Source organism: Pteropus alecto, unplaced genomic scaffold (genome assembly GCF_000325575.1).
Source record: "Pteropus alecto unplaced genomic scaffold, ASM32557v1 scaffold134, whole genome shotgun sequence".
NCBI lineage: Eukaryota > Metazoa > Chordata > Mammalia > Chiroptera > Pteropodidae > Pteropus > Pteropus alecto.
The window spans coordinates 11,152,250-11,177,573 of NW_006436283.1; the positions used below are offsets into that span (position 1 = coordinate 11,152,250).

General features: G+C 35.9%; 1 protein-coding gene and 2 pseudogenes across 14 annotated transcripts in view; 2 read left to right on the forward strand and 1 right to left on the reverse strand.

Moving 5' to 3' along the window:
* The window catches only part of HELZ (helicase with zinc finger), a 134,265-nt gene that overhangs the window by 16,317 nt on the left and 92,624 nt on the right, over positions 1 to 25,324 (reverse strand). For all 14 annotated transcript variants that reach the window (XM_025046979.1, XM_025046975.1, XM_025046977.1 and 11 more), the window contains 8 exons: positions 24,683 to 24,887; positions 18,808 to 18,859; positions 17,884 to 18,074; positions 15,911 to 16,118; positions 10,802 to 10,881; positions 6,269 to 6,839; positions 5,629 to 5,875; positions 4,334 to 4,850 (listed from right to left, as the gene is read on the reverse strand). In XM_025046979.1, coding sequence (XP_024902747.1) covers positions 4,334 to 4,850; positions 5,629 to 5,875; positions 6,269 to 6,839; positions 10,802 to 10,881; positions 15,911 to 16,118; positions 17,884 to 18,074; positions 18,808 to 18,859; positions 24,683 to 24,887 — 2,071 coding nt within the window. The remainder of the gene's footprint in view (positions 1 to 4,333; positions 4,851 to 5,628; positions 5,876 to 6,268; positions 6,840 to 10,801; positions 10,882 to 15,910; positions 16,119 to 17,883; positions 18,075 to 18,807; positions 18,860 to 24,682; positions 24,888 to 25,324) is intronic.
* LOC112480096 lies at positions 311 to 419 on the forward strand (annotated as a pseudogene).
* Positions 14,400 to 14,518, forward strand: LOC112480191 (annotated as a pseudogene).

Genomic DNA, 25,324 nt, shown 5'->3' on the forward strand with positions numbered 1-25,324 from the left:
AAGCATAGAATAACCATCCTCTCCCACCCAGCTCACACACCCATACAGAAAATGGAAGAAAAAAACAGTAGTAATAAGGGAGACATTTCATTATACTATCAAATTAGAATACTACAAAGCCTCAAAAGTTAAAACATTGTGATTCTGGTACAGAAACATATAGATAGATGAGGAGAAAAAGAAGAGTCCAGAAACAGATCTCACTATATACTAAAGAACTTCATCTTACTCAGAGGTTAGATTATAAAGTTATCATGCAAAGTGAAAAACCTCATGCAGGTGAAAATTAGCCTTTAAAAATCCTGAATTGGTCTACAGCCATGCCACCCTGAACATGCCTGATCTCAGAAGCTAAGCAGGGTCAGGCCTGGTTAGTACTTGGATGGGAGACTACCTAGGAATACCAGGTGCTGTAGGCAATTAAATAAATCAATCGAACAATAGATACATAGATAAATAGATAGACAGATAGATAAATAAATAAGAAAGAAAGAATAATGAAAACCCTGAATCATGACAAAATTACTAGAAACTGAACCCCTGGAAGCTCAGAAGCCAAGAATTTACTTCTATTGTTTCTCTTTGCAATTCATCTCCCTCACCTCCACAGCAAGTAGTTGAAATGCAAGGATGCTACAGTGCTTCTGTAAAGAATTCGGTATTTGATAAGAAAGCTAATATTCTATTTAGTGAGAATACGATAATTTAATAAAGAGGAGGAAGACAACAGGAATGGTCTGTAACCTGGCCCAGGTAAGGATGGCACCTTTGCCTTGATCCCATCACAGCAGGAGAGAACTAGAAGTGAGAGAGGGTACAGACGTGACTCCAGCCCACAGTGCCCCGCCTCATCCAGGCAGCGAGGGCCAGCATTTTTGCTGCATTTGAGGTAGGTAAGGAAAACCCATGGAGTCCAGCCTTAGGCACCTATGAGAACTCTTAACAATTTTAAGTAGCAAAAATATTATAGAATAGGATCAAGACCCCATTTATGGTGCCTTGACCTAGTGGAAAGAAAGATTTAATGGGGTGATATAACTGAGCACCACAATTAGAGAAAAAATTGTTTCAAGTTTCCCAACAAGTAATCCCTCTCCATTAATCAATCACAGGTTCATATATATGAATGCTATGAAAAACTAAATGTTGCAGTAACTATCTTTGAATAGTGAAATTAAAAATAATGTCTCTAAACTTCTATTTTCCATGCTGACCGTGTACTTCATTTGTCAAAAGAAAATCGAAATATTATAAAAAAAGGAAAAGCATAATATGAAAAACCATCTCCATTCAAATTCACTGTTAAGCTAACATGTAGACATTTTCATCCCACATAAAATTAATCTACCAAGGTTTCTAGCAATAAAAGAATTCACAGTAGGGAAGGAAATAAGACATTTTTCTGTATTGTTAATGTTAAAGAAATTATTTTAAAAGGCTAGAAATAAACAGCAAACACATAAACAATTCATTTTCTGAGATGATTCATGCAAAATCATTTTGTACAACATAACACACAAAAGTTATCCTAATGCACTGAAAACGTCAAAATCTGCAATGCGGTAAATATAATATTTTTCCTTGTCAAGGTATTTTTTCAGCGTTCCGAGTTAGTTAGTCATCACTTGTGAATCTCACGCATCAAAATAAAGGTGACCAAATGTTTCTGCAAAAATTATTTCACTCTAGGAGCCCAACGATAATTGAGGGTACTTACTCACACACTCACAGCTAAACAGTAATACCAAATGTTAAAAGCTCGAGGGTACAAAGAACTCGGCTCCGAAACTAAGGAAACGTTTACACAGATCAATGATTAAAGTACATTATTTGGTATTTTTCATAAAGTACAAAACTTGACAAGACCTTATAAAAACTTTGGCATGTTGTTCCCCTCACATATTATGAATGCATTTGGCAGGTTAAGTCAAAATATCACAAGTGATATCAGTAATGGCGGAGTAAGGAACTCCTAAGTCCATCCCTCCATAAAGCAATGAAAAAACTGGCAAGACTGTCACAATCACCTTTCTTGGAATTAGAGAAACTAAAGCTTGCAGCAACCAAGGGAGCACTTACTCAAGAAAAACCAGGGAATTTCAGTAAGAACAGTGAGCTTTGTGGTATTTTAACTTACCCTAGTCCCATTCGCCTGCTCTCCAAGTCAGTGGTAGCCTTGAAATAAGACCCTGCATTTCTGGCACCAGCTCTGAGGAAGCAGAATAGGCCTCGTTCTCAAAGAATAGTAATTATTCATTTTAACCCTGTCTGGTGGCTTTTAAAAAACAAAACAAGACTTTAAAAAAAAAAAAAAAAAAACTTGCCTTGTTTTGTCTAACTCAGAATTCAACTTGTGCTTTATAAAGGGGCCATATCAAAAACATTTACAGGCAAATATTTTAGTTGCTGCTGCCTGTGGTAATGGATAACAGTTGAATTAAACAACAGACTAACGTAACCGTTTGAAGGAAAGGCTGAAGAATGAGATGCTTTAGGGAGTAAGGGGTTTGAACAGCTCTGATACATTCCTAAGAATCCAGAAGATCACACAAGTGCTGTGCACATGCTCAGGAAAAACCTAAAAATTTCTCACCTCTCGCTGATCTGGAGGCTCTGCGGGAGCATCAAGTAAACGCTAAAGCAGAGATGGGAACAGCCTGGCTGAGTATGGACGGTGTGTCCAGACACACAGACAAACACTGGGTAATGCTTTTGGTCTGAACATTTAAGGAAATCTCTGCACGTTGATGAGTTGATCATTAAGCTAATAGAATAAAGACTTCAGAGGCCACACACGACAAATACAGACTTTAAAAATTAGTTTGGAATTTAAAAATTAATTTAAAATTAAAATTATTTTTTGATTAGTTCAGAAAAGTCACAAATGACAACAAAATCAAAAATCAAAAGGATGAGCAAAGACATTCCATGCAAACTGTAACCAAAGACAGCTGGGGTGGCTATATGAATATCAGAAAGGACGTACTTGAAGAAAAATTTATGTGAAAGGACATTACATTACATAATGATAAAAAGGTCAACCCATCAAAAAGATATAACAATTATAAATATATGTAAACCTAATGACAGAGCCCCAAAATAGATGAAGCATAAACTGACAGAGTTGAAAGGAGAAATAGAAAATTCAACAATTTAAGACTTCAATACACTACTTTCAATAATGAATATAAAACCTAACAGAAGAATGAAGTAAACTGAAAATCTGAACAACAATATGAACCAAACAGATCTAACATATCTTTAGAACGCTCCACCTAACAAGAGCAAAATATACGTCTTTCTCCGGGATAGACCATACGTTGGGCCACAAAACAAGTCTCAAATTTTAAAAGACTAAAGTTATACAAATATGTTCTCTAACCACAATGGAATGAAATTAGAAATCAGTAACAGGAGGAAATTTGCAAAACTCACCCCAAATATACTTGTTTTTCTCTAATTTTGCCAAATATGTACTCGACACATTATACTAGAGGTTCTGCCAGGGCAATCAGGCAAGAAAAAGAAATAAAAGGCATCCAGATTGGAAAAAAAGAACAAAACTATATTTGCAGATGACATTATCTTCTATATTAAAAAACCTAAGGTGTCCACAAAAAAATCTATTAGAGCTAATAAAGAGTTCAGCAAGTTTTTATAGTCTACACCAAATGGAACCCATTCTGGAAGTTTATAACCTGGAATTGCTAAGGTTTTCATATCAATGAAGGTCCATTAAGATGCTCTTTGGAAATACCTAAGTAGTTTAAGATAAAAATTCAATTTACCGTAAAATGCCTAGTTTAGCAGAGTCAATCCTATGTTAAACAATGCAAATTCTGACATTTGGAAATCAGAGTATCATTTTGTATCAACTGTGTCAGTGTAAGAAACTACCGAGATGAGTGACAGAAGAAAAAGAATAGCACTTGGAATCGGCCATTGGCTGAGATGGCCAACCTCTATGGAAAGCTCTAATAACAAATTTGTAATAAACAAATGTAACCTAAGCAAAAAGATGAGTCACTAAAAACCATTTTCCCAAATTAAACAGGACTAAGCTAGCCTCCTTGGCTCAGTCAGATGTTAAATGTTCCAAATCAGCAATAAAAGACTATAAGGGGCTTCATTTTCCAACAATAATGACCATTCTACAAAGTCTGAAATAACACAATAGGAGGAAGGAAATTAAAATAAGTTCCAAGATTATCTTCAATAGACTATTAAATTCAATAAGATTTGTCCACTATTGTCAAATCCATAAATACTGACATTTTTTAACAATCAACTAGTCCCAAAGTAAAAAAAAAAAAAAGGAAAGAAAGGCATTTACCTCTTCTAAGCTAGGGAGCGAAGAAGAAGATACAGTTCGAGATGACAATGGGTGAAATGGCTCTTGACCAATAGCATGTTGATGATTCTGTATTTGTACAAAAGGGTTCTGCGGTGGCCTGTGAGGCAATGGAGGTAGGCCATAGGGAAAACCCGGCCCCATTAGGTGATTCTGTTGTAAGTTAGCAAAAGTCCATGCTCCATCAGGTGCCAGGTATTTCAAGGGAGGAGGGGCAAGGTGTTCAGATGGCAACGAGAAAGGCGAGCTGAAAATCTGGGGTGGTAGGCGCTGTGGAAATGCTGGGTTGTTGGCTACTTCAACGTCTCTGCTGTTGTCATTAAAGTTAGAAAAGTGGCTACTGTGGTCTGTACTGGATGGGGGAGATGGGACTGCTGGTGGGCTCCTAGTCTGAATTTGTCTATATTGCAAAAGTCTTGATTGAGGTGGTGGCATTTCAGCGAGTTCCCGTGTGTCACTTTGATCACGATTAGACAGTTCTCTGAGTAAGTCTTGAAACCTACATAAAGACGATGAAATATGAGGAGGAGAAAACAAAAGAGAGGCTCTGTCACATTAAAAAGAGCTTAGTCAACGATAAGTACAATTTCTACAAACAAAATCATAAAATATAATTTGAACTAACATTAATTAATCTCAAATAGATGCTGAATTGAAGACACTAAATATGCCCAGGTACCTGGTTTCTTTCTTTTCACTTTGTATTAAAAACAACTGTCCTTGTCTCTACGTGTCTTTGATAACTGGCAATGATAAAAAGTCACCATAATGGCGGACCTTATTCAGAAGGCATCAGGAAACACTTCAATGCATTCACATGACACTGGCCATAAAAACAAGTTTAGAGTCAGGACTGAACACTAAATAAATAACTGTAGTTAAAAGAAGGTAGAATTCTGTGCTTCCAGAAAAAATAATATTAAATTTATAATGTTTAACTTTTAGCCACTAATTTACTTCTGTCCTTATTCATTCTTTAAAAGTACTACTACTGAGTATGAAAAAGACACTACTGAGTAGGATGGTATGTTCCTATTTTAGAAGAGACCACAAAGCACAGGACCATGTTAATTTACGGCAGATTGTCCATGCCTAGATTTGCACGGAATTACTTCTAAATTGATTTTCTGTTTTTTGGGGTCAATCAATAGAACTGTGTAGCACATGCTCAGAAGGCCAGCATTCACTTTCTTTGGGACTAGATTCCAACTTGAGACAACATTCAAGAGAACAGGGCGGGTCATGTTTCACAGGCTATTTTTAGTTTGCCGCAATACCTCGAGTCTGCTGCTTCTGCTTCATCTTCGGCACTGCTGGGGAGCTTCCAGTCTGCCCTCACTGGAGGCTGATGTAATCCAGTGGGTGGCTGAGGAAGGTGCTGGAGGTGAGGATGGGGATGAGGGTGGGGATGGTGTGGGTAAGGAATACTGCCCTGGCTGAGATAGGCGTGATGCTCATTCCACTGCTGTAACCGCACCTGCTGCTGCCTCAACGTTTCCAGAGCCACACTCCCATGCACACGATCTGCAAAACGTTTGTGAAGAGTTTAAGTCAGCATGCACTCGGGGTTTCCAGTTAATTTTTCAAGAGTTTTTACAACATGGTTTTCCCCACAAGGACAAAGAAATGGCTACAATTTGGGTTCTGGAGAAAGCAAATGTTTTTTAAATTTGCCAATAACCAGAGTTATGGTGATGATGATGAGTCCTTTCACCTACATAATGATGTGACCTCGCATCAACTGGATGCTAAATACTATACAGCATTTGGAACTACATTCTGATTACTACACTAAGTGGCTGATTTTTACTTAAAGAAACGTACCAATTCTGACCCAAATTAATATTGCCTAGTATATGTCATTTTAAGTAAATAATCTCTGAATTTGTCACATTCGACAGTGACAGGAGAACTTACCTAAAGCCTCCCCTATAGGCAATCCCGGGGGGTTCTCATCAGTGAAGTTATTCAGATGTGAAGGAAGAATGGGGCCAGGCTGTGTGATGGCTCGCAGGGGACTGTGGCCTTCTTGCAGCATAGGAGAGGGCTGCTGCTCAGGAATCACAGTCTCTGCAGGAGGGGACTGTGGTCGATGAGAAACTGCATTATTAAAAAAAGCACTGTTGGGTCCTGCCTGATAGGCAGGAGAAAGTTGAGGAGGTGGCTGCTGAGTCAGCTGATTCAAAGGATTCTGCTGCTGGACCACCTGATTTGGTTGGGGTGGCATTTGATTTGGTTGTTCAGGCAAATTACTCTGCTGCTGATTTAACAGGCCGTGCTGCTGCGGAACTGGAAACGGTGGTCTTGGCAGCTGGGGGAGAGGATGAAAATGACGACTGGGGATTGCATATTGTGTGTGGGGAGCAGGAAGAGGAAGATTTATGTGTCTTGGGTTGAGATTATCTTTGCGATGAAATTTAGTATTGGGATAAACAACACCAGGACGTGATTCAGGACTTCTGTTATGTGGATTTGACTCCAAATCAATCTAGAAAAAAATAAGAAGTCTTTCTTAACCGCAGAAGATTTGAGTCCTGTGGCTCCCCACCTTTTCCCACCCCTAGCACATCTTAAGGATATGATACATTCTTATCAGCATTGCAGGAGTGCTGGGTGCTTAATCAATCACTATCTGACAATCAAATGAGGGAATAAATATTTTTTTAAATCAGGAAAGACAAAATAAACAGCATAGTAAATCTGAGTCATAAGAAGACATACTGCCATTTTATTAGCATACCCGCTCTAATCCCCTTAAAAACATTATTTTTAATTTCACACTTTCTTCCTTGGAAAATAATCATTTCTTTCTTTCTAAAATAAATCATTAAAATGCGGTCTTTCCTTCTTATTTTATTGTCTTTATATATCTCTTTCCTCAAACATATCTATATTAATAAAAAAAAACACCTTGTTTCCATTTAAATGCTTTAAAGTAAATAAAGAATTTATATATCATCTTTGCATAACGAGTTTGGTTATTAATTTTTGCCATTAGATACTGACATTTATTCCTTCAACAAACATTTACGGAGGGCTTACCAAGGGCATTGTGCCTGGTGCTGGAGATTAAAAAGCAGTAAGAAGACAGTCTGTGTCCCCAAGACAATAGAGAAGGGGTTGGCAAACTATGGCCCTCAGGTCACTTTCGGCCCAACATATTTTTGTAAGTAAAGTTTTACTGGAATGTAGCCATACTCATTTGTTTACGTATTATCTATGGCTGCTTTCTCACTACAATGGCAGAGCTGAGTGGCTGCAACAGAAAGATGAGCCACAAAGCTGAAGATCTGACCTTTTGCAAGAAAAGTTTGCAAAGCCCTGTTTTAGAGTCCAGTAGAGGATACCAACATCTAAACATAAAATGAGAGGTACTATGAGAGGACATGATATCCTAGTGCCTGGCAAGAGATCCTAGTGCATGAGAAAATAAATGGCTCTTCACAGAGGCTGTGACATTTGAGTTGAATCTTGCACAAGGAGCTGGATTTTCCAGGGAGAGAAGGATATTCTAGGTAAAGGTAACAGCTTATGCAAAGGTGGAGAAAGGAGAAAAAGTATGGCAGATCGGAGGAGCGTGAGAAGTTTTGAGTGCATAGATAAAGCTGTAACTTTACTTGTTTATATGTTCGTTTTCCCCTTCTTGACATCAGATGAAACTGCAAGAGCCCAATAACACAAGACTTTGAATGATTCAATATTGAGTATAAATATTTTTTTAATCCTGTAAACCGTGACAAGTTACCAAAGGTTTATAAGCTAGGGAAATGCTGTCATCCTTCTGAAACACAAGTTTGATCATAAGTGGTGACAGTGTGAAAAATAAAATATAATGGGGAAACCTCTGTCAAACACTCCATGCATTGCGTTGGTATATCAATCTCCTTACAAGTTTTAATGTTGAAATAGTCACTGAAGGTTGCAGAGAACTTGCCTCACCAAAGGCGCTCAAGACGGAACGGACCATCCTAAGAACACAGGACAGGCAGCTTGTTCCTCAATGGAAGCTGGGGGACACCTGGCAACCAGGCTACTGCAACAAATGGTTGCAATGTGCCAATCATGCCCCAAGTGCACTCTCGTCTCTATATACTAGCTCAAATGGACTGCCATTAAATTTAGCCATTGAGGTCCTTAAGATTACTAGATGTATATAAATTGTCTAGAAAATGACATGAGAAGGATGAAACTCTGTCCCAGTCTTCCCGAGCAGCTGCAATGCCTGCTCTTCAGAACCTGATTAAGGTTCTTTATAAATAAACATTTTGCCCCATAAATCTTCATCTTTTTACTGACTGATGCTACTACATTCAGCTGTGATATACTTTTTTTCCAAAGGTACTGTTGATATGCATACTCTGATCACGTGAGGGAGACCATGATTAGATGTCAAGGTTGTCTGTGGATAAGCTGCTGTTTTCATTGCCTCTTTCACTTCTGACTTTAACGTGGACAGGAAGCTAAGCCAGTGCCACAGAAATTTAGATCAAGACGTGCTACTTCATGATACTACAATAGACTAAGCAGGGTAGAAGGCTGTAAGGTCTGAAGGAGTCTGAGTCTATTACCAGAATTAGATTGTCCTCTATCACTTTCCTCTTAATTCTGAGTTACTGACTCAAGGAGAGCTAGGAAGTATTTTTCCCCCAGGCCCCAAGACGAAGCATTATGGTGGGAAAGAAAATGAAACTTGTCTATCAGGATGCTTAGTCTCCTAACAAGAAGGATCACAATAGAAATTTGAAAACAAGGACATGAGAGACACTCAACTATCTTGGCTTCAGTTGCTCTGATAGCACCTAAGACTTACGCTTGGCTTTGTCCTAAGCTGCCTCCGACTACAACCGCTGCTGCTGCACCGTCCTAACGTGCCCTTTGTTCTCTCTCTGTGCTCCTTCCTGGACACACAGGACTTCAACTTTCACTACAGCGCCCCTCGTACTCTCCCAGGAGGTTCCCTGGCTGCCGCATTCGCACTGCGGCTCCTCCAGTGGGCACTGAGTCCTTCCAGTTATTGAAACTGTGAGTAAGAGCTGCTTATGAGATTAACTAACTGAGTATAGAGAGCAGTTGCTTAAAGCAAGGCTGAAGTTGGAGATACAGATTTGGAAGTGCTTATCATGGGATGGGTATTTAAAATCATGGAATGGACCAGTTTATAGTAAGAAACGATAGTATGCAAATAGAGGTGTGGGACAGTGACAGAACCCTGGGAAACCCCAAGTTAAGGACTAAGAACAGATGGGAAGGAGGTACTCAGGAACTTATAAAGGACAGGTCATGTGAAAAGCAGAAATGTGTGTCACAGAAACCGAAAGAAACAAGATGGTTAAGATGAAAGAAGAAGAAAATCATGCCAAATACCAAAGATAAGTCAAGTAAGACTATAACCGAAGTGTTCATGACATTTGGTCACTTGAAGCATGACAGTTTCATTGACATGTTTGAAGCCTGATACTAGACAGTTGGTTAAGAGACAAATAAAAAGATGAGGTGGGAAGTAGAAATTAGGTAGTAATTACAAGCAGATGAAGGTCAGAGAAAGTGTCTTTTAAAAAACATTCTATCAATCAATTTATTTATAGACTGAGGAGGAAGAACCAATAGCTAAAAAGAATCTAAAGATAAATTAAAAGAAGAGACAAGGTCTATGAGGGACCAGAAGGGGAGAGATTAGTTTTAATGGGAACTGTTCCCTGAGACTGGTGATAAGGAAGTAAGAATGTGTGAAGATAAAGAAAAGTGATAAGTCTAAGGTTTTAAGTTAACAGGGTGAAATCCTGATGATGGAAGTCTAAGGCAAGGTCATCCTCTGATCATAAAGATAATAGAAAGTAGAAGATGATCAGGCATGAGATAAGCTGCTGAGAAAAATGGGCAAAAGGAACTAGGTACTTATAAAAGAAATGCAGGAGAGCTCCCTCAGGTTCCCTGGGATTAGAAAACATGAATTTCCAGTGCCATTATCTCGACCAATTTTATTTTCCCTAACTTGTTCACAAATACGGAAGCAGAGAAAGTAGAGAATGAATGAATACAGAGTTAAGGATTTACGCAGCAGGTGTGATGAGGTGACAAGGTGAGGGGCATGAAGAAATTAATTCTTCCTTCTTCACTATAATAGCACTTCTCATTCTGAGATAATTTTCAATGATACATCTATAGCTGTGTCTTCATTTACTACTTTTATCGTGGAAAGGCTCTAAATTCGAGTCTATCGTTGAATACCACAATTTGAGAAACATATACTGATAAATGAATAATGGAGCCCCAAAATAGGTGGAGGGAGAGAGGGTAACATGACCCACTAGACTGTCATGAAACAATAAACAGAAAAGATATACATAAAAAAGATAAATACTTTGCTTTAAAACATCGAGATTCCAAGATGATCAATCAAACTAAATCTATTAGAACAATGCATTCGCTAAATGTAAGTAAGTAGCATACCTGTTTTGATTCTGTAGGCTTTTTCTCTGGTGTTCGAATCTTATTAATTTCAGGTCCTGGATTATTTGTATCACTTTTACCTAAGAAAATATTTTAAAATTCTTATAAATTATCTCCAGTGGATGTTACATTTCCAATGACTATCCAATATTAAACAAAGAAGTAGAATATTTTGAACATTTTTCACCCACTATATCAATTTATATTACTGCTCGAGTTTTGTCCTTAAATTTTCAGTGGCGGTTTCTCCACAAGAAAGAAAATTTATAAATAAAGCAAACCTCACTGACAAGGTAAAAGCTTGATAAAATAATCTTAAAACAGCAAATAATTCCAAAGATAACTGCCCAATCTCCAGGAATTTACGGCCTCATTTTTTCAAACTAGACAAAGAACTTGGCATTCTTGCCTATTTATTAAGGCTCAAAAATTTAGTCATTTATAAGTGCAATTAAGCAAAATCCAAATAATATGTCAATCTAAATTAGTAAAGGAGCCTTTATTGAATAAAGATATTCTGAAACAAATGTAGTTATGCTACTTAAAAGTAATAGATATCAAACTAAATATAAGTGGATGATAAATAATAGAGGAAGCAAATTGAGGTTTAAAATATCATGATTACAATAGACTTAAATAATGCTACTTCATGCATACGAAAGGCTTTTAATACATAAGAATTAATGGCTGGATATTTTAAATTCCTTGAAAGAATACTTGATTTGGGTTCTTGTTCAAAAATATTCCTTCAGGAATACCACTGACACAATAAAATAAATTATTGTGCCAGAACAGCCTTACTACTAAACTTCAAGAAATAAAAACTACAATGTCTGAGATGAAAAATACACTGGATGGAATTAGCAGCAGATTAGACAATTCGGAAGAAAAACTTAGTGAACTTGAAGGCAGAGCAATAGAAACTATGCAAAATGAAATACAAAAAGAAAAAGGAACTTCTAAAAAATGAAAAGAGCATCCATGAATTGTGGGGAAACTTTAAGCAGACTAATATAGGGGTAGTTGGAATTCCTGATAAAGAGAGAAAGTAAGACAGAAAAAAATATCTGAAGAAAATAAAGGGTCTAAAATTTCCAAACTTGATGAAAATTGTAAACCATTGATCCAAGAAACTCAACAAACCCCAAATACAAGAAGCATAAATAAGATTACACCAAGGAATATTATAATCGAATAGCTAAAACCACTGTAAAAGTCTTAAAAGCATCCAGGAAAAAAAAGACATGTTTCATATAGAAAAACAAAGATAAGGGTGACATCAGATTTCTCTCTGAAAACAATACAAGCAAGAAAACAGTAGAGAAACATAATAAAGTACCGAAAGAGAGAAACTGTCAACCAAGAATTCTAAACCCTGCAAAAATATTTTTCAAAAATTAAAGTAAAATTAAAACATTTTCAGAAATACAAATACTGAAAGAATTTATCACCATCAGAGCTATAGCACAAGGAATGTCAAAAGAAGTCCTTCAGGCAGAAGGAAAATTATATTACATGGAAACATAAATACACAGAAAAAAATAAAGATTAGTAGGAATGCTAACTACATGGATAATACAAAAGACTATTTTTCTTATTATTTAAAACTCTTTAAAAAGATACTTGGATGTTTAAACAAAAATAACAACAATGTTTGGAACAATATATGTGAAAGTAAAATGCACTGTAACAATATCATAAAGGCCAGGAGAGAAAACACTGAAACATCGTAAGGTTCTTTTACTACACATGAAGTGGTAAATATAAAATTGGAAAATAGACTGTGATAAGTTAAAGATGTGTACTATAAACCCTAAAGCAAATACTAAAATAACAAAGTTATAGCTAATAAGCCAACAAAAGAGATAAAACGGAATCATAAAAAAATTGCTCAATTAATCCAAAAAGAAAGCAGAATAAAAAAGGGGGGCGGGGAGGGACAAAATGCAGATTGGACAAATTTAAAACTGATACAGCAAGATGCTAAAATCAAGCTTAACTATATCAATAATCACCTTAAGTCTAAATGGTCTAAACAACCCAATTAAAAGAGATTGTTATAATGGATTTAAAAAAAAAAATCAAGAGCCAACCATATGCTATCTAAAAGAAATGCACTTTAAATATAAAGACACGATAGATTAAAAGTAAATGGCCACAAAAAGATATACTGTGCACTAGTCAAAGCTAAGTGGCTTTCGATTATTAAGCAAAGTAGATCTCAGAGCAAAGAATATTACATTACCAGGGATAAATAAGGTCATTCCATAATGATTATGAGTTAATTAATCTAGAACACATTATCTTAAGTGTTTAGGTACCTAGTTTCATCAAGCATACCTTAAAGGAAAAATAGACAAATATCAATTATATTTGGAGATCTCAATATTTTTCTCTCAATATTTATATTTTAAAAAGTAGGCAAATATCAGCGAGGATACAGTAGACTTCAACAATCCTATCAACAAATTTGATCTAATTAACATTTACAGAGCATTTTATTCTTCTCAAATGCATGTGGAAATTTACAAAGACAAACCATATCCTGGACCATAAAACAAATCTCGGAAAATTCAAAATGATTCAAGTCATACAAAATATGTTTTCTTACTATAGTGGAATTAAAGTAGAAATCAATAACAGAAAAATACTTAGAAAACCCCCCAATAAAGAAAAACTAAAACTCACCTTTCTAAATAATCCATGGAACTAATTTCAAGAGAAATTAGAAAGTGTACTGAATTGAATGAAATGAAAATACAGCACTGTAACTTGTGGGATGCACTAGTGGAGAGGAGGAGACTTACACTGCTAAATACCTACATTAATCTAAGCTTTCACCTGAAAAAACTATGTACAGGAGTTGTATACGGAAAACCTAAACTGAGACAGAGAGAGAGAGAAGAGAGAGAGAGAAGAGAGAGACAGAGAGAGAGACAGAGAGAGAGATGCCCTGTTCATATACCAGAAGACTCAGTATTGTTAAGATGTTAATTCTCCCAAAATTGACCTATAGATTCAATACAATCGCAATCAAAATCCCAGCAGGGCTTTTTTATAGAAACTTACAAGCTGATTCTAAAATGTATATGGAAATGCAAAGGACCTGGAATAGATCATTTTGAACAAAGGTGGAGGATTTATACTACCTTATTACAAGACTTTTATAAAGCTATAGTAATCAAGGCAGCACACTTGGCAAAAACATAAACATGCATAAATGGAAAAGAACAGACTTCACGTATTTGCTCAACTGATTTTCAGGACAGGCACCAAGTTAGTTTAATAGCAGAAGGACAGTGTTTTCAACAAATGGTGCTCAAACAATTGAATATATATATGCAAAAACAAAACAACAAAATACTCTTCAATTCTTAGCTCACACCATATACAAAAATTAATTCAAAATGGACATAATGTACGAGCTAAAACTATGGAATTGCTAGAAAAAGAAAGATGATCTTTCTGATCTTAGATAAGGCAAAAATTTTTAGATACAACACCAAAATATACACCATGAAATAAAAAACAGATAAAATGGACTTCATCAAAAACACAAACTTCTACTCTTTGAAAGATATTAAGAAAATGAAAACACATCTACAGCCATGCCACCCTGAACGAGCCCAATCTCATCTGATCTCGGAAGCTAAGCAGGGTCAGGCCTGGTTAGTACTTGGATGGGAGACCACCTAGGAAGACCAAGTGCTGTAGGCATTAAAAAAAGAAAAAGAAAAAAAAGAAAATGAAAAAGCAAGCCATATCCTGGGAAAAAATATTTTCAAAACAAATATTTAATTAAAGGTTTATATCCAGAATGTATAAAGAACTCTTACGATATAATAAACAAAGAAACCAATAAAAAAATGGGCAAAAGATATTAATAAGACACTTCATCAAAGATATACAGACAGCAGATAAGCCCAGTGAAAAGATACTCAACATCATTAGTCATTAGGAACATACAAACTTTAACTACAATCAGCTACTATCAGATACCCACTAGCAAGAGTAAAATGAAAAAGACTGACAATACCAAGTGCTGATGAGAATGTGGAGTAACTGGAAATCTCAGACATGACTAGCCCAAATTAAAAAGGCTTCCATCACCTTACAAAATAGCATGGCAGTTTCTTAAAGTATTAACTATGTATTTATAATGCGCTTTGGGTATAATGTGTTTACCCAAAGAAATGAAAATACATGTTCACACGTATGTTCATAGCAGCTTAGGAGCCAAAAATTAAAAATAAGGTATCTATCAATTAATAGATCAATAAAAACCCTGGTGCATCTGTATAAAGGAATACTAATCAACAGTAAAAAAGGAACAAACAACTGACACAGATAGCATGAACGAATTGCAAAAGCACTATGTTAAGTGAACAAAGCCTAACATAAAAAACTATATACCCTATAATCCCATTTATATGACATACCAGAGTAAAGACAAAATTACAGGGACAACAGTCAGATTAGTGGGTGTCGACAGCAAAGAGATATAGGGGAACTGAGGTAATGTAAATACCGTGCATCCTGATTCGGTGGTGATTAACAACTCTGTATATTTGTCAAAACACGTCAAATTGCATGTTTTAGAAGTGTGAATTTTACTGTATAGAAATCATACTTCAATAAACCTGACTTTAAAAATTATAGAGGGCAATTTTTTATTATTTATAATTCTAGTAGACAAGAGACTATGACTTGCATAAGAAACAACTACTTTAAGTCAACTATTGCCAGAGCAGTAGTAACTTTTAGTATACCACAAAAATATATTGCGTCAACAAAAATGTTTAACAAAAGAGGGTTTTCTGTCTCAATGTTAAATGACTACCATTTAAAGCACCTTAAATATTAAAATTTAACTTTTTTAGAAAATTGGTAATACCAATCACAAGTGGTAGATCACATACAAATTTTGTATCTGTGTACAATTTTTTATCTTCTGGAGAGAAGATCCATAGTTTTTATGTCAGATTTTTTTCTCAAAGGGTTTAATAATCTATAAACAAGTTAATAATCATACTGTTAAAGGAACTTTATATGTTGATACAACTTGGCATATCATTAATTTAGGAACATGAAAACAGCAAAGCAACTCACCATTTCGATTTTGCTCATGTTGATCCTTCTCCTGATGCTGGTTTTGTGGTTGCCCTATGCTGACAGGTGGATGGTGCCCAAGGCCGTAAGGTATAGGAGATCCCCGTCCATGTGTCTGTAAGAGGTTCATGTTGTAGGCCATCGCTGCCTGGTGGGTAATGATTCGAGGATCAACTGCAAACCTACCCTGGTACCCTGTCCATGGTACCTAGGTTATTACAAGAAACAAAATAACTGCATCAAGTACATTTTGGAAGGACAACTGCTATAGTGCTATTGATTATGAAAAAAGCAAACGCACAGAGACACATGTTAATTTTATCAAAATGAATAACTACGGAGTCAATGCTAATAGCAACAACTGGTAGAATTACTGCTACATCTTAACTGGTCAAAAAGTGGCTCCCTGAATCTTGAGTGTGTTAAGAGAAAACTAATCATTTTTCAGGTTAGGAAGAAATTGAAGACTTAAAATTGGTAATTATTCCTTGAGGCATTAAATCACTTTATAATCGTTAATCATTTCCCCTCAATATGAATGTATACATATCACAGATTACCATGAAAATTATCTTTTAAAGTCATAAGTGTATAATTATATAATTTAATAGACCAAATAAGAAAATAAAGGAAAAATTAAGAGTATAGTCTAAGGAGCCCCAACTCAAAAAAAAAAAAAAGAAAGAAAAAGGTATTCCAACTTTATAATAATCAAAAAATTTAATGTTCATTTATGATAGGCAAAATTCAAACTGGTCATTAGTTTAGTTAATGCTTTTAATTCAACTCTTCCCTTAAGTCGTGGAAACAGAAAATTTCTTAGGTGTGTCTAAACACATAATCCCGGCAGTGTTAACATAAAAAGAATAAATACAATGACATCTGAGCTACTGCCCCTATTATTTTATTATAATATAACTGCTAAATGCAGACTCTTAGAATCTTATATAATAAAGGCCTCTTTGACCTAGTAAAATGAAATATAAATCCTACGGGACTTACTATTTAAAGCAGATGATGTATAATGTTGCCAGGCTGTCTGGGAAGAAATAACTCAGCTAAAATTGAAAGTCTATGGGGAGTGGACATAAATTACATATTTCTTACTGACAGTTATTTCATTGTGAACTATCATGACCAATATGACTGAGAAATGTTTGCAGCTATCATGACCAATACGACTGAGAAATGTTTGCAGCTCAGCATTTTTCCACTTTTGGGGTGTGGGCAGGGTGCCAAAGACCCTTGGTAATGATCACCCCAGCTTGAAATTACGGCACTTGCCTTAAATGAAAGGCTTTCTAGGCTAAAATTCCTGAATTTGGAAATATTAGTATACCAGCAAATTAACAAAGTTACCAAAATATTCGAATATCTTTAAAGAAATAAAAATGGGTTTTACATGAGATGGAAGCCCTCTAAAAATGAAAGTTTTAGAAAGGATTTAATGATGTTTTTAAGTACCAGTAAGATTTCATCAGGCGTGGAATTTCTTGGATAAATTTAGATCCAAGTGAGTTACACTAATCCAAGCCTCTTTGCCTCCTCCAAAGAACTGTTATTTCTTAGGAAGGGTTAGTGAATTACACAAGAATAAAAAGCAAAACCTAAAAGAAAACATCACTTTACAAAACAAGAGACTAATTTCTACCTCTGTTAACTTTTAGCCCAAATTTCCTCAGTAAAAATATTTTAAAAGAATACGAAGTCTTCTCAATCAAAATATCCAGTTAACAGATTTCTTCATAGCCACTGACAATCTAGTAACAAATTGTAAGCAACAATTCACATTGCTTTGGCTTTGGTCATTTCAAATTTTGAAAGTCAAATATATGAACTGCTTTAAAGGAAGCATACAAGCTTTGAAAAGTCTTTTTAAAAAAGAGATTGGTAGACACTATTTGTGATAGTCATTAATTTAGTGAAGCCTATTTCATTTTACTCAAAAGAAAGTATCTCAAACATCCACTTACAGGTAAAGGCACCGACATAACTACATTCCCTCCATAGACAGCAGGTACATAAAGAATACTTGTCCCAGTGTGAGGATCTATTCTCTGAACAGGGCTTGGAGATTTCCCCAAATTTGGGTGAGGTCCAAGAGGGGGTGGAGGAGTATATGCTCTAATAGGATTGCCAATAAGTACGGAAGGGTTGGGTTGAACTGAAAAATAAAGAGAAAGGATGCACTCAATAGCTGAACATATTCACCTAAAATAATTTACATCATCCAACAGCAAAATATATTTCCCAGGCTTGCCACAAGGTATCTTACAAAGAATTATCAGTGTGAATGAGTAAAACATGTTTAAAAAAATAATAACCATTTAAAAATGTTCCCTAAAATTAGCTTGAGATATACAACGTATTCCTTTTTTAAACTAGCATAATTTTAAATGTCTTCTGAGGTTGGAGATGTGTCAAGAAAGAAAGCCATGTACACACACACACTCTCAGTAAACATCCTTCCAAGACTAGGAAAACATATACGATTCTTCGGAATAAAGTTTTAACTTGCAATTGTAACAAAGCCACACAGGAAATGAAGGATAAACAATTATTATTTTAAAAGCATAACACTGCAACATTTAAAAATATTAACTTTACCTTGAAATTTGTATGACCTAACATTTGTTGGGATATAAATACGTTCCAAAAACTTACGTTGCATTAAAGGCTTAAATGTTTTTCCTCAAAGTTTCTCGATATATACCTTGGTGCCTACAAAATCACCACTTTCAGAAATGACATATGAAGACTTGAGTGAGTTCCAAAGTGTCCCTGAGTGTGTTTGTGCATTTGTGTGTCCCTCTCCCCACCCTCTCCTTTCTAATGATGAAATTTAGAACTCTTATATCATAAAAGCAAGTTTTCATAGGGCTAATTTTTCCACTTACCAATTCCATCATTCTGGAAATGATCATTCTGGGTATGATGGAGGTTTTTTCCCTTTACAGAAAAAAAACAAATGTATAATAAACACATTTAATATTAGAAAACAACCATTTTTCCTAACCCTATGCAAATAAAATGTATACAGCAATAATTAAAATTTGAGGACTGTGAGTCTGTAGTTAATAACCATGAGACTGCTCTGAATGAGCTTTCTTTTTAAATATTCTCATGTTGCTAGAACGAAAGTGTTCTCAGCTTCAAATTAAGGACATCTAAAATTCTTTTATTAATAAATTTTTATATAAAGAAATATGCAATCAATGACTGAAATCTAAGTTCTATTCCTTTGTAGTTTCTCTATAAATTTTCTATGAATTAAATGATGAAATATAAAAGTTGTTTTTCAAGGGAAAAATATCAGTCTTCAATTCTTGAGGATGAGAACCTTTAAAACAATAACATGAATGTAAATATGGTTTGAGATTTATGATATATTGAGTACGATTCATGGCATCTTAAAATGTAAAAGTGACAGAAAAAAAAAACAGAAAAAGACACACTGTCATAATTTAAGAGAATGTACAAATTTTCTAGAAAGCAATTTGACAATATATATCAAAAACATCAAAAATGTACATACACTTTAACCCAGTGACTGCACTTCCAGAAATGTATCCAAATGAAATAATGGATTTGTGCACAGATGTTCATTAGAGCATTGTTTATACATGTGATAAAATGTTAAGAACCTCAATGTCCATCAATGAAAGATTTATGAAATAAGCAATAGCAGATTCATATAATGGTGTACTAGTCTTCCATTAAAAATGATGACTTGGGGACAGAAACAGTATTTGAAGAGACAATGGTTCTGAATTTTCGAACTTTAAAAAATTTCTTTCTCTTGACATTGGCCATTTGTAATATACAAAGCCATCATACAAACACAAGTAGCACACTATACAACTTAACCTTAGATATGCACAAATCTGTTATTTGTATATTACATCTGAAAACTAAAGGTAGAGATAATGTCTATAGTGGGAAGAAAAATTCAGTCTTAACTAGAGCTAAAGTATAATGATGCTTCAGTTACCTCCCTCTCAGCAACATTAAATATTCAAATCAGCACTAAACATCAAAAGTCAGTTGGTTAAGTGATGAGTGGGCAAGAGAAGGTAAGCTCTAACTCTTAAAAAGTGAGAAAAAAAAAATAGTCAGAAAGAACCACAGTTGGTCCATTAACCAGAAGAGAATGTTCACAGTGATCGGCACTAGCTATAAGAAACAAACTTCTGAGGAATAAAGAATAAGAAAAGTAGGCAGAAAAAAAGGATAAAATGAGAAAATGGCAGGCAGCAGAGTTGGCAGAAGTATTTGTGAAGATCAGAAGCATAAGCAATTAGAAGTGACAACAAGAGCAGCCAGGGGCACATACACTTACAGAAGAAAGGAGAGCCAATGACAGAGTCAGACGGTGAGACAGTTCCAAAAGGGGAACAACCCGTTTAGATTTCTTAGCCTCTAGGACCCATCGACCAGGGGCAACTACGTATTATGTGAAGAAAACATGATGGTTTTGGCAGTGTGGTAGGCAGAATGCCTCCTCCCACACCAAAGATGTCCACACCCTAATCCCTGGAAACCCTGAATATGTCATGTGATGAGACAAAAGGGACTCTGCAGATATAATTAAAGTTATGGACTTAAAATAAGGAGATTATCCTGCATTATCTGGGAAGGCTCACTCTAATCACATAAGCCCTAAATTTCTCCAGCTGGAGTCAGAGAGATGCAGCATGAGAGGAAGTAAGAGGTGTGGTAGAAGCGGAAGTCACAGGGATTCCAAGGGAGAGAGGAAGTCAATGCACCACTGATGGCTCTGAGATGCAGGGGCCACAGGCAAGAACTGGAGAGAAGCCTCCAGAAGCTAAGAATGGCTCCCAGCTGACAGCCAGCAAAGAAACAGGGACTTCAGTCCTACAGCCACAAGGAATTAGATTCTGCCAACAACCTGCATGACTTAGGAGGAGACTCTTCCCAGAGCCTCCAGGTGAGAGCCCAGTTGGCCGACACCTTAAACGTGGCTTGGTGAGACTCAAGCCGAGAAACCAACCAAGGCAACCCGGACATTTGACCCAAAGAAATGTGAGATAACAAATTTGTGGTTTTAAGTCACTAAACTTGTGCTAATTTGTTACAGCAGCAATAGGAAACCAACACAAAGAATAACCATAGTCTGGGGTAATCCTCTACTAAAGCTGGAAGCATGCCAGACAATATACATCAGCACTCTGGGTGTTGTATGATCTACTACATTAAAACTCAACCTAGAGCCTATCATGTAAAAAGACTGGCATATCTACAAGCGTGATTCAGCACTCTGTACAGCTCAATATAGGAAAAACTCTAGTATATTTCGACTTTGCATGCAACTGTAGAACGTAAGCATACTTGCTCTATACAAAATATAGTGTTTGGTGGCTTATAAAAAAAAATAATGAGGCAGTGAGCTAGAGCTAACTATGTATATAAAAGTCATTCCATAATGATAATTCCAAACTTCTGCTAATAAATCTCAGAAAGTATGTGTATCTTTGGTAGAATGCTAATTAATTCCAGGAATTTTATAAGCAAATATAGTTCATATCTATTTTCTAAGGACTATCTTTTTACTCAACCATTTGTTCACTCAAGTATTTATTTTTTCATTCATTCGTTCTTTGGTTTCCATTTATTTATTCAACAAATGTTTATAAGACCACCACATGTCCAGCCCTGGCTAGGCACTAAGGCTTCTGAGCTACATAAGCCTGACACCTTTTCTGATGTCTAGACAGCAAGACACAACATAAACAGCTAGAGACAGGTGGTGGAAAACAAACTAAAATTTAATAAATAATGCTTTGGTCTTTTCAGAGGATCCATTTTTGAATATTATCTAACCTCGGACTAGTTTTTATAGTGTGTGCAAACGAATCTATTCCAAACATTGCTCTCAGCATGTGCCCTAGGAGTTAGCACAATGAAGACGGGCATATTATTTTTCTATGTGCTAATTCTGCAGAAGCCCACGAGATAGACACTGCTATAAATGATGCCTGGAGAGAGGAAGGCAATGAAGGGTTCTAGGGCTACCTACTCCTGGATCCCCTAACATTTTGTACCTTTCACTACCTCATCACAGAGCTGACATCTTAGTGAGCACAATAAAGTAATGTGCTAAACACCCAGAGGTTACGTTTTGTTGCCACACGAAGTCCTGAGGAAACAGGGCCTGGAGCATTTTTAACCATCATCCAGCCTCTTACTTTTAACTGCATGAAATCTTATTGGGATTTTAAATCTTAATCTAACATTAACACTACTAATTTTTAATATTTCTCATGCACAGAACTGTGCTGAAAATTAAACATTAGGGAAACTTGGGGAGAATTGAATGGCTTAGCATCATATTTTCAGAAATATCTTTTTTTATCAGTGAAGTAAATTCCCCTTTAATCAAAAGACTCCAACACATAAAATAAAATATCTGGAATTTGTTTCAAAATTCTCCAGGGTGTGTGTGCAGTGGTGGCGGAGCCGAGAAAGTGGGCTACAGAGGAAACAAGATCAGGAATAAGCTGATAATTAATGAAGCTGGGTAACAGGCAATTCATTATACTATTTTCTCCACTTGGGTAAATATTTGAAATTTTCTACAATAGAAAGTTAAATAAAAAGACTCCAGTACTTATTCAAACCTCAAAACAGTTTCACAGAAATTTAAAAAATACTGGGACAAGGAAGGAGATAAGGAGACAAAAATAACCTTTGGCACATAATATCTCAGTTATTTAAAATTATTATTACATATGATGTAAAGAATAATTTAAAATAACCAAGTACATAGAAAATTTGGTAAACCACTGTGTTAGGGACATAAAAATAACAGATGATATCTACTGGATCAGTGAAGAAGATGCTCTAAAAAGTTTTAAAAACTGGGGAGATGGCTGCTTTGGCCTTTAATTACACAATCTTCTCATTGAAAGAAAAGCCACACTACTGGACGCAGCATAACTATTATTCGCTTATCAGATACTTACTAAGCACCCGCTATGTACAAAGAGTGGGGCTGGGTACTGGGGGCCATAAAAAGAATATAGAATAGTATTTCTGTCTTCAGGGAGTTTATGGTTTTGGAAAAGCAAGTGGATTCAACATATGTTTTCTTTACCTTTAAAATAAAAACAAAAAGCAAACTACAGGATCTTGCTTAGGATCAATAGACATTTGGGACTATGGCTTAAATCTAGCTGCACCTATATAGACATTAATTGATGCTTACATTGCTCAATTAAATAAGAAGTTTATTGTAGTTACTCTACTTTACTCTAGAAAGCACAAAGAGTATAATGATTTTGCAACATATTAAATAAAAATAAAATTTTAAAGTTTCTACCTGGGGTCCCTACTCCTCTCATACCCTAAACTAGTTGCTATTCCCTGTAGAGCTTCCACATAAGCTCTTTCTTAAGTTCACTCATTCATCTAAAAAATACTTCTAAGCACATATGATGAGCCAGAAGTTCTAGGCAGAGAGGCCAGAGCACTAATGCAGGCAAAAAGCACCACCCCGATGGAACTTCCATTCTAGTTTTTGACATGTCTCCCCAATCTCCCACTATCCCCAACCACTCAGTGGGCTCCTAGACGACACCTCCATGGTAGAAAATGCCTTGAACCCACCTCCTTCCTCTGACCATCACCCCTCCAACGTCTGCCACTAGGGGACCGGAGGCTAATTTCTTAGCTCTGCTGCTCTAACACCTAGTATAATAGCTGGCGTGTAGAAGAAACTTACCTGTTTGATCATTATTATTTGTTAATAGTTTAAGTTTTATAAATCTATAAGATACATTTATGCAAAACGCTTAATCTAGTAACCTCAAGTAGCTAAAGCACTATTGCACATTAGGTTCATTTTTATTAAACTAAGAATATACAACAGTATATTAACATAGAAAATAGTTCTATTCTCAGCTGAATACATATTTAGCTATGTATTAAGATTTTCAAGATATTTTATTGCTTACATATTAGGTTCTATATTTTTTAAATGAAGCCCAAAATTGACATACTCTATTAACTCATGTCAATAAGTTTAATAACATGCTGAAGGACTATAAATACACCAAAACACTGGAACACATACTAAATGTGTCATTCTCATAATTTCCTTTTCTAGATGGTTAAGTGCAAGCATTTCTTTTTTTCAGGCACTCTAGCAAATAAGCCAGCTGTCTTTGCCAAAAATAACTACGGTTCAAAAGTAGAAACAGCTTTGACTCTCCCATCTCCACTCCCTGTGACTGGACTACTTCTCATACAACAAATATAGGTCAAAAATCAACAAAAGTTATCTTCAAGAAGTCGGCCAAATTTTTTCACTATCAAATACCACTTGAAATGAACTGGTCATCAACAAAGAATTAGAACTATTTTCTTTATACAAATATTGTTTTTATAATACTATTCCTTATAAATAATAATACGCTTTTAAAAGACAGTGATAGTCTTTTAAACTGCTTCATTTTATTCACATCTTGCTAAAATAAGTCTATCAGCAGAGAGGCCTGGGAGGTTACATTACACAAAGGACACCAGAAGAAATCAGGCACTTGGAAACTTTGAGGGCGGTTATGACATTAAGCATGGCTAAAGATCACGCTGCCTTCCCACTCGCACATCCACACCAGACAGGTCCTTACAGAAGAGCTTGATACCAAATATAACCTTGACCTCCAACACTGGAAGTAATACGCGGCCCAGTAACCTCTGACACTCCTGCACTCCCCCACCGATACCTTCTTCGACCTCACTGCCAGGCTGTACCTTGGGGGGTGACTGCTGCAGCTTGGTGGCACTTCCTGAAGGCTGCAGTCTCAGAGCCCGTGGGATGAACTCGGGTGCCAGGGGATTCAACACGTATGTCTTCTTTAGCTCTAAAGCCTCTAGCTGAGCTTTGATCTGTTCAAAAGTGATTCCGTGCAGGCTATTATTTTCATGACAGAGGGCAATAAACCGCTCCCAAAATTTCCTACAGAAAAGATCAAGAAGATCAGTTCATGATTCCAGTGGATGAAATCACCGAAATGAACAAAAGCAACTAAACATAATTTCAAGTTTCCTCCTTACGTCCAATATTCACTTGACTATGATTCAGATATAATCTCCCCACCAAATCACAAGACTTCAGAAGTTTGATTCTGAAATTAGAGTCATGTCTAATATTGCAAAACATACAAGGTACTCAATCTTGGCTGATCAAGTAATACAGTCAGTCAGTGCTCAACTATCCACACTAACTTAGAATGATGGTTTTTGTTATCTACATATAGTAAGGATTTCAAAACTGATAACTCATTCTATAAAAGATTTGTACTTCTGGGCATACTTATATATATGTGTGTGTGTGTGTGTATATATGTATATACACACACATACACCCCTCTCTCTCTCTCTCTCTCTCTCTCT